This window comes from Oncorhynchus gorbuscha, linkage group LG22, assembly GCF_021184085.1.
Source record: "Oncorhynchus gorbuscha isolate QuinsamMale2020 ecotype Even-year linkage group LG22, OgorEven_v1.0, whole genome shotgun sequence".
Classification (NCBI taxonomy): Eukaryota; Metazoa; Chordata; class Actinopteri; order Salmoniformes; family Salmonidae; genus Oncorhynchus; species Oncorhynchus gorbuscha.
Genome location: NC_060194.1, coordinates 6,453,711 through 6,470,763, shown reverse-complemented (window position 1 = coordinate 6,470,763; position 17,053 = coordinate 6,453,711). Strand labels below are relative to the sequence as shown.

The 17,053-nt window shown below is 46.1% G+C and overlaps 1 protein-coding gene across 3 annotated transcripts in view; it reads right to left on the bottom strand.

Annotated features, from left to right (window-relative positions):
* Positions 1 to 17,053, bottom strand: part of LOC124010189 — a 70,301-nt gene that overhangs the window by 51,125 nt on the left and 2,123 nt on the right. For all 3 annotated transcript variants that reach the window (XM_046322589.1, XM_046322591.1, XM_046322590.1), the window contains exons 6-13: positions 16,802 to 16,939; positions 16,161 to 16,338; positions 15,607 to 15,749; positions 10,297 to 10,400; positions 9,484 to 9,649; positions 9,003 to 9,176; positions 8,581 to 8,733; positions 7,486 to 7,630 (exon numbers count right to left, since the gene is read on the bottom strand). In XM_046322589.1, coding sequence (XP_046178545.1) covers positions 7,486 to 7,630; positions 8,581 to 8,733; positions 9,003 to 9,176; positions 9,484 to 9,649; positions 10,297 to 10,400; positions 15,607 to 15,749; positions 16,161 to 16,338; positions 16,802 to 16,939 — 1,201 coding nt within the window. The remainder of the gene's footprint in view (positions 1 to 7,485; positions 7,631 to 8,580; positions 8,734 to 9,002; positions 9,177 to 9,483; positions 9,650 to 10,296; positions 10,401 to 15,606; positions 15,750 to 16,160; positions 16,339 to 16,801; positions 16,940 to 17,053) is intronic.

Sequence of the window (17,053 nt, the reverse complement as noted above, 5' to 3'; positions counted from 1 at the left end):
TAACGCCATACACAACGCCATACACAACGCCATACACGCCATACACGACGCCATACACAACGCCATACACGACGCCATACACAACGCCATACACAACGCCATACACAACGCCATACACAACGCCATACACAACGCCATACACAACGCCATACACGACGCCATACACAACGCCATACACGACGCCATACACAACGCCATACACAACGCCATACACGACGCCATACACAACGCCATACACGACGCCATACACAACGCCATACACAACGCCATACACAACGCCATACACGACGCCATACACAACGCCATACACAACGCCATACACAACGCCATACACAACGCCATACACAACGCCATACACAACGCCATACACAACGCCATACATTAACGCCATACACAACGCCATACACAACGCCATACACAACGCCATACACAACGCCATACACAACGCCATACACAACGCCATACACAACGCCATACACAACGCCATACACAACGCCATACACAACGCCATACACGACGCCATACACAACGCCATACACAACGCCATACACGACGCCATACACGACGCCATACACAACGCCATACACAACGCCATACACAACGCCATACACGACGCCATACACAACGCCATACACAACGCCATACACAATAACGCCATACACAACGCCATACATAACGCCATACACACGCCATACACAACGCCATACATAACGCCATACACAACGCCATATATTAACGCCATACAACGCATACATAACGCCATACACAACGCCATACATTAACGCCATACACAACGCCATACACAACGCCATACACAACGCCATACACAACGCCATACACGGCGCCATACCTAACGCCATACACAACGCCATACACAACGCCATACATAACGCCATACACAACGCCATACACAACGCCATACACAACGCCATACACAACTCCATACACAATATACGACGCCATACACAACGCCATACACAACGCCATACACGACGCCATACACAACGCCATACATAACGCTATACACATATACACGACGCCATACACAACGCCATACACGACGCCATACACAACGCCATACACAACGCCATACACAACGCCATACACGACGCCATACACAACGCCATACACGACGCCATACACAACGCCATACACAACGCCATACACAACGCCATACACAACGCCATACACAACGCCATACACGACGCCATACATTAACGCCATACATAACTCCATACACAACGCCATACACAACGCCATACACGACGCTATACACAACGCCATACACAACGCCATACACAACGCCATACACGACGCCATACACAACGCCATACACGACGCCATACACAACGCCATACACGACGCCATACACAACGCCATACACAACGCCATACACAACGCCATACACGACGCATACACAACGCCATACACGACGCCATACACAACGCCATACACAACGCCATACACAACGCCATACACGACGCCATACACAACGCCATATTAACGCCATACACGCCATACACAACGCCATACATAACGCCACAACGCCATACACAACGCCATACACAACGCCATACACAACGCCATACACGACGCCATACACAACGCTCATACACAACGCCATACACAACGCCATACACAACGCCATACACAACGCCATACACAACGCCATACACAACGCCATACACAACGCCATACACGACGCCATACACAACGCCATACACGACGCCATACACAACGCCATACACAACGCCATACACGACGCCATATTAACGCCATACAACGCCATACACGACGCCATACACAACGCCATACATAGCCACGACGCCATACACAACGCCATACACAACGCCATACATTAACGCATATACACGCCACGCCATACACGACGCCATACACAACGCCATACACAACGCCATACACGACGCCATACATAACAACGCCATACACGACGCCATACACAACGCCATACACAACGCCATACAACGCTATATACATTAACGCTTATACACAACGCCATACACAACGCCATACACAACGCCATACACAACGCCATACACAACGCCATACACAACGCCATACACAACGCCATACACGACGCCATACACAACGCCATACACAACTCCATACACAACGCCATACACGACGCCATACACAACGCCATACACAACGCCATACACGACGCCATACACGACGCCATACACAACGCCATACACAACGCCATACACGACGCCATACAATAACGCCATACACGACGCCATACACAACGCTATACAACGCCATACACAACGCCATACACAACGCCATACACAACGCCATACACAACGCCATACACAACGCCATACACAACGCCATACACAACGCCATACACACGCCATACACAACGCCATACACAACGCCATACACAACGCCATACACAACTCCATACACAACGCCATACACAACGCCATACACAACGCCATACACATACACGCCATACACGACGCCATACACAACGCCATACACAACGCCATACACGACGCTATACACAACGCCATACACAACGCCATACACAACGCATACAAGACGCCATACACAACGCCATACACAACGCCATACACAACGCCATACACAACTCCATACACGACGCCATACACGACGCCATACACAACGCCATACACAACTCACCATACACGACGCCATACACGACGCCATACACAACGCCATACACAACTCCATACACGACGCCATACACGACGCCATACACAACGCCATACACGACGCCATACACAACGCCATACACAACGCCATACACAACGCCATACACGACGCCATACACAACGCCATACACAACGCCATACACAACGCCATACACAACTCCATACACAACTCCATACACGACGCCATACACAACGCCATACACAACTCCATACACGACGCCATACACGACGCCATACACAACGCCATACACAACGCCATACACAACGCCATACACGACGCCATACACAACGCCATACACAACGCCATACACAACGCCATACAAGACGCCATACACAACGCCATACACAACGCCATACACAACGCCATACACAACTCCATACACGACGCCATACACGACGCCATACACAACGCCATACACAACTCCATACACGACGCCATACACGACGCCATACACAACGCCATACACAACTCCATACACGACGCCATACACGACGCCATACACAACGCCATACACAACGCCATACACAACTCCATACACAACTCCATACACGACGCCATACACAACGCCATACACAACTCCATACACGACGCCATACACGACGCCATACACAACGCCATACACAACGCCATATACAACGCCATACACGACGCCATACACAACGCCATACACAACGCCATACACAACGCCATACAAGACGCCATACACAACGCCATACACAACGCCATACACAACGCCATACACAACTCCATACACGACGCCATACACGACGCCATACACAACGCCATACACAACTCCATACACGACGCCATACACGACGCCATACACAACGCCATACACAACGCCATACACAACGCCATACACGACGCCATACACAACGCCATACACAACGCCATACACAACGCCATACACAACGCCATACACAACGCCATACACAACTCCATACACGACGCCATACACGACGCCATACACAACGCCATACACAACTCCATACACGACGCCATACACGACGCCATACACAACGCCATACACAACGCCATACACAACGCCATACACGACGCCATACACAACGCCATACACGACGCCATACACGACGCCATACACAACGCCATACACAACGCCATACACGACGCCATACATTAACGCCATACACAACGCCATACATAACGCCATACACAACGCCATACACAACGCCATACACGACGCCATACACGACGCCATACACGACGCCATACACGACGCCATACACAACGCCATACACAACGCCATACACAACGCCATACACAACGCCATACACGACGCCATACACGACGCCATACACGACGCCATACACAACGCCATACACGACGCCATACACGACGCCATACACGACGCCATACACGACGCCATACACGACGCCATACACGACGCCATACACGACGCCATACACGACGCCATACACAACGCCATACACAACTCCATACACGACGCCATACACGACGCCATACACAACGCCATACACGACGCCATACACGACGCTATACACGACGCCATACACAACGCCATACACGACGCCATACATACTACACTGTCTGCCATCCGCCCGGTTCAGTTGAAGCCCTTGTGCTGGGGACAATAAGAGCCGTATCAACAACAACAAAAAATCACACAAAAAAATGTTGGATGAAAAATGTTATTTGGCCATAGCACTATTAGCCCCAAAATAAGTTTTTATTATGCTAATTAGATTTACGTGGGGGCACTGACATCGACCTTAGGGTTAATCAGCTTCTTGATATGCCACTCCTGTCAGGTGGATAGATTATCAACAATGGGCCTCAGGATCTCACCCCGGTATCTCTTTGCGTTCAAATTGCCATCAATAAAAGGCAATTGTGTTCAATGTCCGTAGCTTATGCCTGCTATGGGATACTCTGTTGACAATGTTGACATCAGCTAACCGCTCACCCACACGACGCCATACACAACGCCATACACAACGCCATACACAACGCCATACACAACGCCATACACGACGCCATACACAACGCCATACACAACGCCATACACAACGCCATACACGACGCCATACACGACGCCATACACAACGCCATACACGACGCCATACACGACGCCATACACGACGCCATACACGACGCCATACACGACGCCATACACGACGCCATACACAACGCCATACACGACGCCATACACGACGCCATACACAACGCCATACACAACTCCATACACGACGCCATACACGACGCCATACACAACGCCATACACGACGCCATACACGACGCTATACACGACGCCATACACAACGCCATACACGACGCCATACATACTACACTGTCTGCCATCCGCCCGGTTCAGTTGAAGCCCTTGTGCTGGGGACAATAAGAGCCGTATCAACAACAACAAAAAATCACACAAAAAAAATGTTGGATGAAAAATGTTATTTGGCCATAGCACTATTAGCCCCAAAATAAGTTTTTATTATGCTAATTAGATTTACGTGGGGGCACTGACATCGACCTTAGGGTTAATCAGCTTCTTGATATGCCACTCCTGTCAGGTGGATAGATTATCAACAATGGGCCTCAGGATCTCACCCCGGTATCTCTTTGCGTTCAAATTGCCATCAATAAAAGGCAATTGTGTTCAATGTCCGTAGCTTATGCCTGCTATGGGATACTCTGTTGACAATGTTGACATCAGCTAACCGCTCACCCACACGACGCCATACACAACGCCATACACAACGCCATACACAACGCCATACACAACGCCATACACAACGCCATACACGACGCCATACACAACGCCATACACAACGCCATACACAACGCCATACACGACGCCATACACGACGCCATACACAACGCCATACACGACGCCATACACGACGCCATACACGACGCCATACACGACGCCATACACGACGCCATACACAACGCCATACACGACGCCATACACGACGCCATACACAACGCCATACACAACTCCATACACGACGCCATACACGACGCCATACACAACGCCATACACGACGCCATACACGACGCTATACACGACGCCATACACAACGCCATACACGACGCCATACATACTACACTGTCTGCCATCCGCCCGGTTCAGTTGAAGCCCTTGTGCTGGGGACAATAAGAGCCGTATCAACAACAACAAAAAATCACACAAAAAAAATGTTGGATGAAAAATGTTATTTGGCCATAGCACTATTAGCCCCAAAATAAGTTTTTATTATGCTAATTAGATTTACGTGGGGGCACTGACATCGACCTTAGGGTTAATCAGCTTCTTGATATGCCACTCCTGTCAGGTGGATAGATTATCTTGGTAAAGAAGAAAGGTTTTTGTGCATATGGTGTAATTATTAGTCCAACAGTTTCTATTAGTCCAATTATTAGTCCAACGAGAGTTTCTATTGGACAAATTCAGGTATGTTTAACCCTGTTTCCTTCAGTTTGATTCTGTTTTTCAACAGAATTTGCTGAATGAATACAGCCCTGATCACACGCAAACACAGTTTACTTTCATAGCAGCCACATACAAACAGCATGATCACTTTGAACACTGTATAATTCCTTCTCGCATCTACGTGCTCTCCTCCTCTCACTTTTTCCCTTAGCTTGTGGACTTCAGTGCACAACACATTAGCTATCTGTGACCAGGCGAAAAAAACTTTCCAAGCCAAACCTTCCTATCATAACACACAGCCTACATTGTTGTCACCATATTATCTAACGTCAGTCCACATAGCTCCTAGAACGAACGCATTAGTAAACCCGCTAGCTACAGTCATGCAGTGCATGATTGTAACAGTTACACTGGCGGGCCCCAGTGGCAATAAATTAATAAAGCCAAAAGCTTACCTTGACTTGGAAGAGTTCCAGTGTTGGATAGCCAGAGCCAACTAGGCAACATAGCATTCACTTATACTGCAGTTTCAAAACTTCAATCTTTTTTGTAATGGATATATATATATATATATATATATATATATATATATATATATATATATATATATATATATATATACTTTCACTTCCATTACAAAAGATATATATAGCTATCTCTCTCTCTCTCTCTCGCTTCCCCTTCATTTTTGAAGAAATTAATTCAAAACTTCAACTATTGTCTTTCTCTCTCTTTGAGTCAACTCCTCAACAGATTTGATGCACTGCAGGGCTATCTAGCTGTAGCTTGTGCTTTCAGTACTAGATTAATTCTCTGATCCTTTGATTGGGTGGACAACATGTCAGTTCATGCTGCAAGAGCCGTGATACCAGAGGACCTCGCATGAAATGAATTGCATGAAATGCGTTTATAAAAGGCAACAGTTTTCCCGGAACATAGGCTACAAAAAGTGTTCCTCATGTGTGCAACTTCTGCACGCGCCTCTATGCTTCTCCTCTATGCTTCTCCTCTATGCTTCTCCTCTATGCTTCTCCTCTATGCTTCTCCTCTATGCTTCTCCTCTATGCTTCTCCTCTATGCTTCTCCTCTATGCTTCTCCTCTATGCTTCTCCTCTATGCTAGCACGCAAACGCGATGATAATCCATGCAATGCTTTATTATAAAGGTGATTTATTTTTCATGCTTTCCAGGACCACAGAGTCTCCTAAGTCACTCTCCTCTCTGGCTCACGTTTTGTTCCGGCACCTTGCAATTTACAAATGAAGCACTGGTGCAATCTAGGACCTAAAATAGAATCGTATGAGGATACCAAAATGTCCCTATGGGGGAGCGCCGAAGAACCCTTTTGGAACCCTTTTTTCCCAAACCTTGGCTGGAGGTCTCATGGCTCAGAGTCGTCTTCACTGCTCGAAGCACTTCGGGGTCAGGGCAGTGCATTATCTGCTGGTATGCAGCGATCCTGACCTCCACCTCCTCCTGGTGGTCACGGTAGAGCCGCAGCACAGACCCCCTCTGGAGAAGCAAAGAGCTGTCAGTCACAGACCCCTCGCCCCGAGGTCACCTCAATATCCCCACAACGTCAGCGTGAATCCACGTGAAGAGATCCTTCTGATTACAGAATGAACCACAGGAGGCTGCTGAGGGGAGGACGGCTCATAATAATGTCCGGAACGGCGCGAATGGAACGGAATGGAACACAGAAAATATGTATTTGCTACCATTCCACTTACTTCCCTCCAGTCATTCCCACGGGCCCATCCTCCCAAATTAAGGTGCAACCAACCTCCTGTGGTATGAACAGTATACCGACTGAATTGTTTTAGTACAACAGGATATTTCACACAATTCAAGTCAAATGTATTCAAGTCAAATGTATTCAAGTCAAATGTATTCAAGTCAAATGTATTCAAGTCAAATGTATTCAAGTCAAATGTACTCAAGTCAAATGTATTCAAGTCAAATGTACTCAAGTCAAATGTATTCAAGTCAAATGTGTTCAAGTCAAATGTATTCAAGTCAAATGTATTCAAGTCAAATGTACTCAAGTCAAATGTATTCAAGTCAAATGTACTCAAGTCAAATGTATTCAAGTCAAATGTACTCAAGTCAAATGTATTCAAGTCAAATGTATTCAAGTCAAATGTGTTCAAGTCAAATGTATTCAAGTCAAATGTATTCAAGTCAAATCATGTTTGAACTGTAAAGTCCTCTTGGACAGTAAGGTATTGTCTTGTCTCTTCATTGGGACCTCTGCTACTTGAAATGATTAAATCAATCAAGGCTTTATTCCGTGAGACACGGTTTCTCAGCTTATTCCAATTAAACACAAACCAGGCTCCAGAAGAAAACAAAATCCTATTTCTAAACCTTGAACTGAGGGGAAACAGTTCTTTGTTTTAAAGTTCACTTCAATCCCAGAGGTTATCCCTAGAAACGTGACCATTATCTGCCACCCTACTCACGTCAGCATTGCAGGGGATGCGTCTGAAAGCTTGTAGGGCAGTGAGTCTCAGCTCCAGAGGGGTGGAATGGCTCTGTATGCAGAGGTTTAGCTGAGGGATGAGAGCTGAAGCAGCCAAGCCTGCATTTCCCACTGCTTTCAATGCGTAGAGCAGCTGTAGGATGAATCATCACTTTACATCATCATCATCATCATCATCATCATCATCCTGCTTATTGCTGCTATCTTTATCATCATCAGCAGAAGCAGCAGCCATTGAGATGCTCAGGTTCAGGAGCCAGGTCAAGTATGAACCACGCAATACACACTGTAATATCACATTTTAAATACAGCACAATCACCAGACGGTGATAAAAACTCCAATACCAGCACGCCATCATAATCTGTGTATATGGAGTCAAATCTAATTCTGTGTCTAGGTACCTCTGTTTTGTCTCCTCCACAGCCCTCTCCCAGGGTGTCTTTCAGTGCCTGTATGAAGCTCTGGACCTGGGGGATGAGACTACAGGGAGACTGGCTCCTCCGACATAGCAGGTGGACCAGGGAAGAACCAGTCAACAGGGCCTTGGTCCACACCTCAGGTGTCTTCAGCAACGCCTGAGAGAAAAGGAGCGGAAAAACAACGTCCTTATACTATGGGCCCGTTATATTTGTATGTTTATCTCTGATTATGTGTTTAATGGGTGACGCCAAAGCATTGCGTTGTTGGATGGGACCTCAACAGTGTCGCGGAGTAAAGGTGTCGGTTGAGTTTCCTGCGACGATTTTGAATCATATGTCGACCTATATTGCACATTCTCAGCCATATACTTCAACTCAATAAAATCGGCACCGTATCTAAACCTCTGTTTTTGTTCGACCCAAAGTCAATATCCCCACAGAACGTCCCTTCAGACCTACGTACGTTGACGGAGCCGACGGTGTGCGGTGAGGGGTGAGGGATGAGGGCGATGGTGGTGAGAAAAGAGTGGGCCCGCTCCTGCTCTATCTCCTCGTCCCGGATGAGGTCTGTTAAGAGGGCGATGCATTCCTCTGAGCCACACGCCGGTAGGCCGTCCAAGAGAGGCTGCCTGCAACGACAGCACAGTCAACAGAGTAATCAACTGCCGGGAATGGACAGCACCGATTCAGTCACATATTCCCACTTCAGGGGGACTTTCTAAATAATGATTCATCAAAAGCGTCAATTTCATTGATATACACAATATGTCCAGTGTCCTTGGGTGAGTCATAACGGAAGCGCTTCGTGACTAAAGAACAATAAAACTAATCTCAGCCACAGCGAAGAATATGGCAGAGAGGACACCGTTTTGATTTTGCCTGTAGTTTCAATCAACCTGGGGATGACTAGCAAGTTGTTTCGGGGAGGAGCTATAGACGCAAAGATGGCTGCTGTCCCACAGACAGACTCCTCTCTGTCCATACCCTGCCCCAGAGCTGTGTATTTTTCTCATTAGGGAAACCATAAACAAGCGTTCCACTGCCTCTATTGCGTTAAAACGCTGGTACAAGGCTTGACAAGAATCAGCCCAGTCAGTATATTGTAGGGCCGTGTTCAGTAGGGAGGAAACGTTTTGAAACCGAATGAAAACGGGAGGTACTGTCCATGAAGAACACATGTGTACATTTTACACGGCAAAGCATTTTTTTATAGTGTGCCCTACATAACACTACCCAGGATACATTTAGGAGAGAACAGTGGCTGAAGGGAACTGACCAGTCGTTACGGCACTTGAAGGAGGCGTCATGCCACAGTGTTCTGAGCTGAGGCAGGGACAGGGCTCTCAGTTGAAAGGCCAAGTGCAGGAACAGCTCCGACAGCTACATACAGGGAAGACAATATGAAATATGAAATGTTTTTCCTGAATAATAATGTTTTTCCTGAACTTAAAAAATTGTCTGGAGCATTATTGACATAAATGTAGCATCCTAATACATGTCAAAAATCCCTCCTTCATTTAAATTTCTTTGTGCTAAATCTCATGAAAATACAACTTTTTGAAACTGAATGACCATACGACAGGGAACTTCCAATTAACATGCCTAAATTTGAGGAAGCTGCAGCCAGGGTTATGATTTCATAAGAGCGGGACAGCGACAGACCCAAAACAGAACCAGTCTCATTGATCTTATCAATCATCTGATAGCCAAAAAGTCATCATCATTTCAAAGAGAGAGAGAGAGAGAGGGGCTGACAGGATGCCAGGTTGGCCCCTTTTTAAATGCCCACCCCTATCTAAACAGGTAGTCATGACGATTGCCAGATTGGGTTTGACTGAGCTCCTGTGTAAGAGCTGAGGAAAAAGAGGGAAAGGTCCCAGGGAGAGCCAAACCACAGCACACAAACACAAACAAGCCAAATTTGGTTTGGCAGGGAACACACTACTGAAGGAAAGACCTCTGACCTTGGGAAGGGATTTTTCACCTTTATGCAAGTAAATATAACCTTGGAGTACTTAATTATATGTATTACATTTGGTTTATTACATCGCTACAGTGTTGGCATTGCCATAATTATACGATAAATGTAACCCAAAATGTTAAAGTAAAGAGAGTATTTAATCAATGAAAACAAGTGTATCCTTCTATCCTTGGGAACAGCTGTCATTCTTGACTCACCACATGTGGCGTAAGCATTAGTGACTTTGTGGTAAATAAATACAGATGTTTGTATGAAACGTTGTATGAAACCATCGCTCATAGGTTCCTTACAAGGGAACGTATATATCTTTACTCAATGAAGACAAATAATTGTATAATAATGATTTATCATGTTGTTTAGTTCTAAATGTTTTTTTCTCATAATCCTGGACTATCATTCCATCATCTTATTACGTTTGAAATCGCAACAAATAATCTGCTCAAACCCCAACCAAGACTTATCAAAAGCCGCAAAATAAATTCTCAGACAACCCAAAGACTCCTAGATGCCCTGACAGACTCCCTCCACCTGCCCAAGGAAAAATCTGTTAACCACCTAACCGAGGATCTAAATGTAACATTGCGTAATACCGTAGATGCAGTCACACCTCTAAAAACAAAAAACAAAAAATTAGTTCCCTGGTATACAGAAAATATCTGTAAATTGGAACGTAAATGGTGCTCCACCAAACTGGAAGTCTTCCGACTAGCTTGGAAAGACAGTACCGTGCAAAATCAAAGAGCCCTCACGGCTGCTTGGCCAGCCTACTTTCCCAACCTGATTGAGGAGAATAAATCAATCCCCCCAAAATATATACTGTCGCAAAGCTAACTAAAAAGCAGCATTCCACAAGTAAGGACGGCCTTCACTTCAGCAGTGATGAATTCACAAACTTCTTCAACGAAAAGATCCCGGTCATTAGAAAGCAAATGAAGGACTCCACTTTGAATCTGAGTATTTCTCCAAAACCCACTTGTCCTGAGTCTGCACCGAACTGTGAGAACCGAGGATCAATGGAGACACTCAAGTTTTGTAATCCTGTATCTCTTGACACATTCACGAAAATAATCATGGCATCTAAATCTTCCAGCTGTCTACTGGACCGTATTCCAACTAAACTACTGAAATAGCTACTTCCTGTGCTTGCCCCTCCTATGTTGAACACAATAAATGGCTCCCTATCCTCCGAATGTGTACCAAACTCACTAAAAGTGGCAGTAAGAAAGCCTCTCCTGAAAAAAATAAACTATCACCTAAATCGAATCTCCCTTTCCTCCATTTTTTGGGGTTGAAAGAGCGCAGCAACTCACTGTCTTCCTGAAGACAGATAATGTATACGAAACACTCTGGTCTGGTTGTAGACCCCATCATAGTACTGAGACTGCACTCGTGAAGGTAGTAAATGACCTTTTAATGGCGTCAGACCAAGGCTCTACATCTGTCCTCGTGCTCTTAGACCTTAGTGCCGCTTTTGACACCACCGATCACCATTCTTTTGGAGAGATTAGAAACCCTAATTGGTCTGCTCTACATGGCTGGTTTAGATCTTATCTGTCGGAAAGATATTAGTTCGTCGGAAAGATATCATTTCGTCTCTGTGGATGGTTTGTCCTCTGACAAATCAATTGTACGTTTCGGGGTTCCGTTTTAGGACCACTATTGTTTTCACTACTTATTCTATCTCTTGGTGATGTCATTCGGGAAAACAATGTCAACTTTCACTGCTATGCGGACAACACACAGCTGTACATTTTGAGGAAACATGGGGAAGCCCCAAATTTTTCTACCCTTGGAAGCCTGTGTTTCAGACATAAGGAACTGGATGGCGGAAAATGTTTTACTTTTAAACTCTGACAAAACAGAGATGCTAGTTCTAGATCCCTAGAGATCTGCTGTTTGATCTGACAATTAATCTGATGGTTGTACAGTCGTCTCAAATAAAACAGAAGAACCTCAGCGTTACTCTGGACTCTGATCTCTCTTTTGACGAACATATCAAGAATATTTCAATGGCAGCATTTTTCTATCTTTGTAACACTGCGAAATATGCTAAACTTTTTGTCCAAAAATAATGCAGAAAAGATAATCCATGCTTTTGTCACTTCTAGATTAGACTACAGCAATGCTCTATTCTCAGGCTACCTGGATAAAGCACTAAATTAACTTCAGTTAGTGCTAGAATCTTGACTAGAACCATTTCAATCATATTACTCCAATGCTAGCCTCTCTATACTGGCTTCCTGTAGAGGCTAGGGCTGATTTCAAGGTTTTACTGTTAACCTACATAGCATTACATGGGCTTGCTCCTATCTCTCCGATTTGTTCCTGTGGTACATGCTGTAAATACACGTACACTACTTTCACAAGACCCAGGACTCCTTATTGTCCCTACAATTTCTAAGCAAACAAGCTGGAGGCAGGGCTTTCTCCTATAGAGCTCAATTTTTATGGAATGGTCTGCATATCCATGTGAGAGACGCAAACTTGGTCTCGAACCTTTAAGTCTTTACTGAAGATTCATCTCTTCAGTAGGTCCTATGATTGAGTGTAGTCACAGCCAGAAGAGGACTGGCCACCCCACATAGCCTGGTTCCTCTCTAGGTTTCTTCCTAGGTTTTGGCCTTTCTAGGGAGTTTTTCCTAGCCACCGTGCTTCGACACCTGCATTGTTTGCTGTTTGGGGTTTTAGGCTGGGTTTCTGTACAGCACTTTGAGATATCAGCTGATGTACGAAGGGCTATATAAATCAATTTGTTTTGATTTGATTTAGTCTGGCCTGGGGGTGCGAAGGTGAACGGCAAGGCACCGGAGTGACGAACCGCCCTTGGTGTCTCTGCCTGGCCGGCTCCCCTCTCTGCACTTGGATTCTCTGCCTCTGAGACCCTGTTTCACTAGTGCTTTTCCATGCCGTCCCTAGGAGGGATTGAGTCACTGACGTGATCTTCCTGTCTGGTTTTAAGCCGTCTCGGACTCGTGAGGTGGAGGAGATCTTTGTGGGCTATTCTCAGCTTTGTCTCAGCGTAGTAAGTTAGTGGTCTGTTGATATCCCTTTAGTGGTGTGGGGGCTCTGCTTTGGCAAAGTGGGTGGGGTTATATCCTGCCTGGTTGGCCCTGTCCGGGTGTATCGTCGAACAGGGCCACAGTGTCCCCCGACCCCCCTGTCTCAGCCTCCAGTATCTATGCTCCAATAGTCTATGTGCCTGGGCCCAGGGTCAGTTTGTCCTATCTGGTGAAATTCTCCAGTCTTATATGGTGTCCTGTGTGAACTTAAGTATGCTCCCTCTAATTCTCCCATCTCTCTCTCTCTCTTTCTCGCTCCCCTCCCGGAGGACCTGAGCCCTAGGACTATGCCTCAGGACTCCCGGCTTTCTCCGTCCCCAGTCCACTTGGTCGTGCTGCTGATTCAGTTTCTGCTGTTTTGCCTGTGGCTATGGAACCCTGACCTGTTCACCAGACGTGCTACCTAGTATTGCTGCTGCTCCAGTTTCAACTGTTCTGCCTGGGGCTATGGAACCCCGACCCTCCCTCTCCCTCTCCCTCTCCTCTCTCTCTCTCTCTCTCTCTCTCTCTCTCTCTCTCTCTCTCTCTCTCTCTCTCCCTCTCCCTCTCCCTCTCCCTCTCCCTCTCCCTCTCCTCTCTCTCTCTCTCTCTCTCTCTCTCTCTCCCTCCCTCTCCTCTCTCCCTCTCTCCCTCTCCCTCTCCCTCTCCCTCTCCCTCTCCCTCTCCCTCTCTCTCTACCGCACCTGGTGTCTCAGCCTCTGAACGCTTGCTAAGCCAACTGACATTTATTCCTGACTGACATTCCTGACATTTATTCCAACTGGCCGATCTTCTAGGAACAAACGTTTTGAACGGTCATCCAAGTCGGAATTCCAAGTCGGAAACTCTTCCGACTTTTTGACCTGAAGATCACTGACGTGGTGACTTGACCTCGCCGACCATCAGATGGAGGTACCATCAGTCCAGCAAAATAAAAAAGCAAACAATTTCAATTCATCCTCCACAGTGCCTCACAAGTGCTGAACCAACTGACTATTTTGTTATCAAAGCTCGAGTTTTGAAATACAATATGGTCTGATTAACAACATTGGCAGGCCAATCATGTAGCCAATATGCTGTGATATGTATTAGGCCTACAGCCCAAACCTCATTCCTACAAAACTGTTTCTGTGAGGTTAATGTAAAAAAAAACAAATCTGAGCAGTAGATCTTAGCGTGCTTTTTGACTGCGAAAGTGATCTTGACTTAGAAAAGGTTGGTGACCACTGCTCTACAACCACTGTGATTATTGTTTGACCCAGCTGGTCATCTATGACTGTTTGAACATCTTGAAGAACAATCTGACCGTAATGGCCATGTACTCTTATAATCTCCACCCGGCACAGCCATCCCTCAGAGCCTGGTTCCTCTCTAGGTTTCTTCCTGAGTTTCTGCCTTTTCTAGGATGCTTTTCCTAGCCTAGGGTTTCTGTATAAGCATGTTGTGACATCTGCTGATTTAAAAAGGGCTTTATAAATAAATATGATTGATTGACTATAATGCATTGTAAGACTAGTCATAAGCGTGAATTACTCCCTTTTGATGTCTTGGAAAATTGGGGTCCTACCTGTTGCTGGTCAGAGGTAAGACCACACAGCTTCCTAACGGTGTCCGTTGCCTCTTGGGGGGAGGACGTCCTGCCTCGGACTTGGCCTTCAGCCCCCTCCTCCACAAACTGGAGGTCACTCAGGACACCTGGACCCAGTGTATCTGAGGGAGGGACAATATCATTGAAATGAATATCATATTATTGAGAGAGTGGGGCCTAAGTGGCAAAGTGAAATTCATTTGAATAAAAGTTAGACCTTTCAGCCTCTCAATTTGAATGGCTGAGATAATTACATTCTCAAAGAATGATTGAGAATATATTTAAGGTTTGCAACAGCCATAGTGGTACTAGCAGTAGTAGTCGTAGTAGTGTGATGAAAGTAACATCAATATGATTGCTTCCTAGCTAATAGAAGTGTAGTAGTAGTAGATTATTTTGGCAGCATTAGCTTTTACACAGACACACACTACAACACCTTGATGTCAGACGGGTACACAGTGACACAGTCATTCAGGTATGCTACAGTATAGCCTATACTCAGCCAGTCCTGAGGAGGGAATCAGAATACACACCCACTCCTGAGGGTGTGCCTTTCTGGGCTCTGAGCAGCGTAAGGGTAGAGACGGTCTGGGTCTTCACCACTCCGGTTGACCCTGACAATGGTACCATGGAGATGATCTCTGTGCAGTTGACCTCCTCCATCACTGTAGTCCCATGCCGCTGGGTACATTGGAGTTTGGAGTCCACTGTCTGAAGTGGACATAAGAGATAGGAACACCCCTTGGTAAAAGTGGAAGTGTTAACTGGCTTGAGGTTACACAAGATACTGGTGGAAGGTACGGCATTTTGCTTATTTGACACAAATGGTTCAGCCTGAGTCCCATATCTGTTTGTGTTGTCTACTCGATTGCTGTCATTGTCACGCCATGACAGCAATGGAGTTGGCAAGACAGCACAAAACGATCTGGGACTCAGGCTACCAATTTTTAGATCCATCTGAAACCTACTGACAATCTAACAGATCCGTTATGAACCAAACTTTCACTAGAAGGTTTCCAAGTCACAGAAATGGGCATCAGTCCCTCGCACTTCTGGATTTCATTATGCACTGCATGTCCCAATATCAATGCAAGAGAAAGACATCAGTGATTGGTTGTGACTATGGTAACCATTGACTGTTCCATGTTGGGGGGGGGGTGGTAGAAGATCTCACCGTGTCCTCTCTCAGAGGGGTGGAATTGGGCCAGAAGTAAGCCAGTCGGTCCTGTTGACACTGCCTGAGGTTCCTCGTCTTCACCAGTAGAGGCCCTCTCCTCTCATACTTACTCGTGCAGGTCCCGTACAGATCCGTCTGAAGAATTGACACGGGAAGGAAAAAAGGCAGAGCATTGTCCAATGTACAATATGGTATGAAGACCTGGTGTCCAAACTAGGTTCTGGAGAGCTACAGGATGTGCAGGCTTTT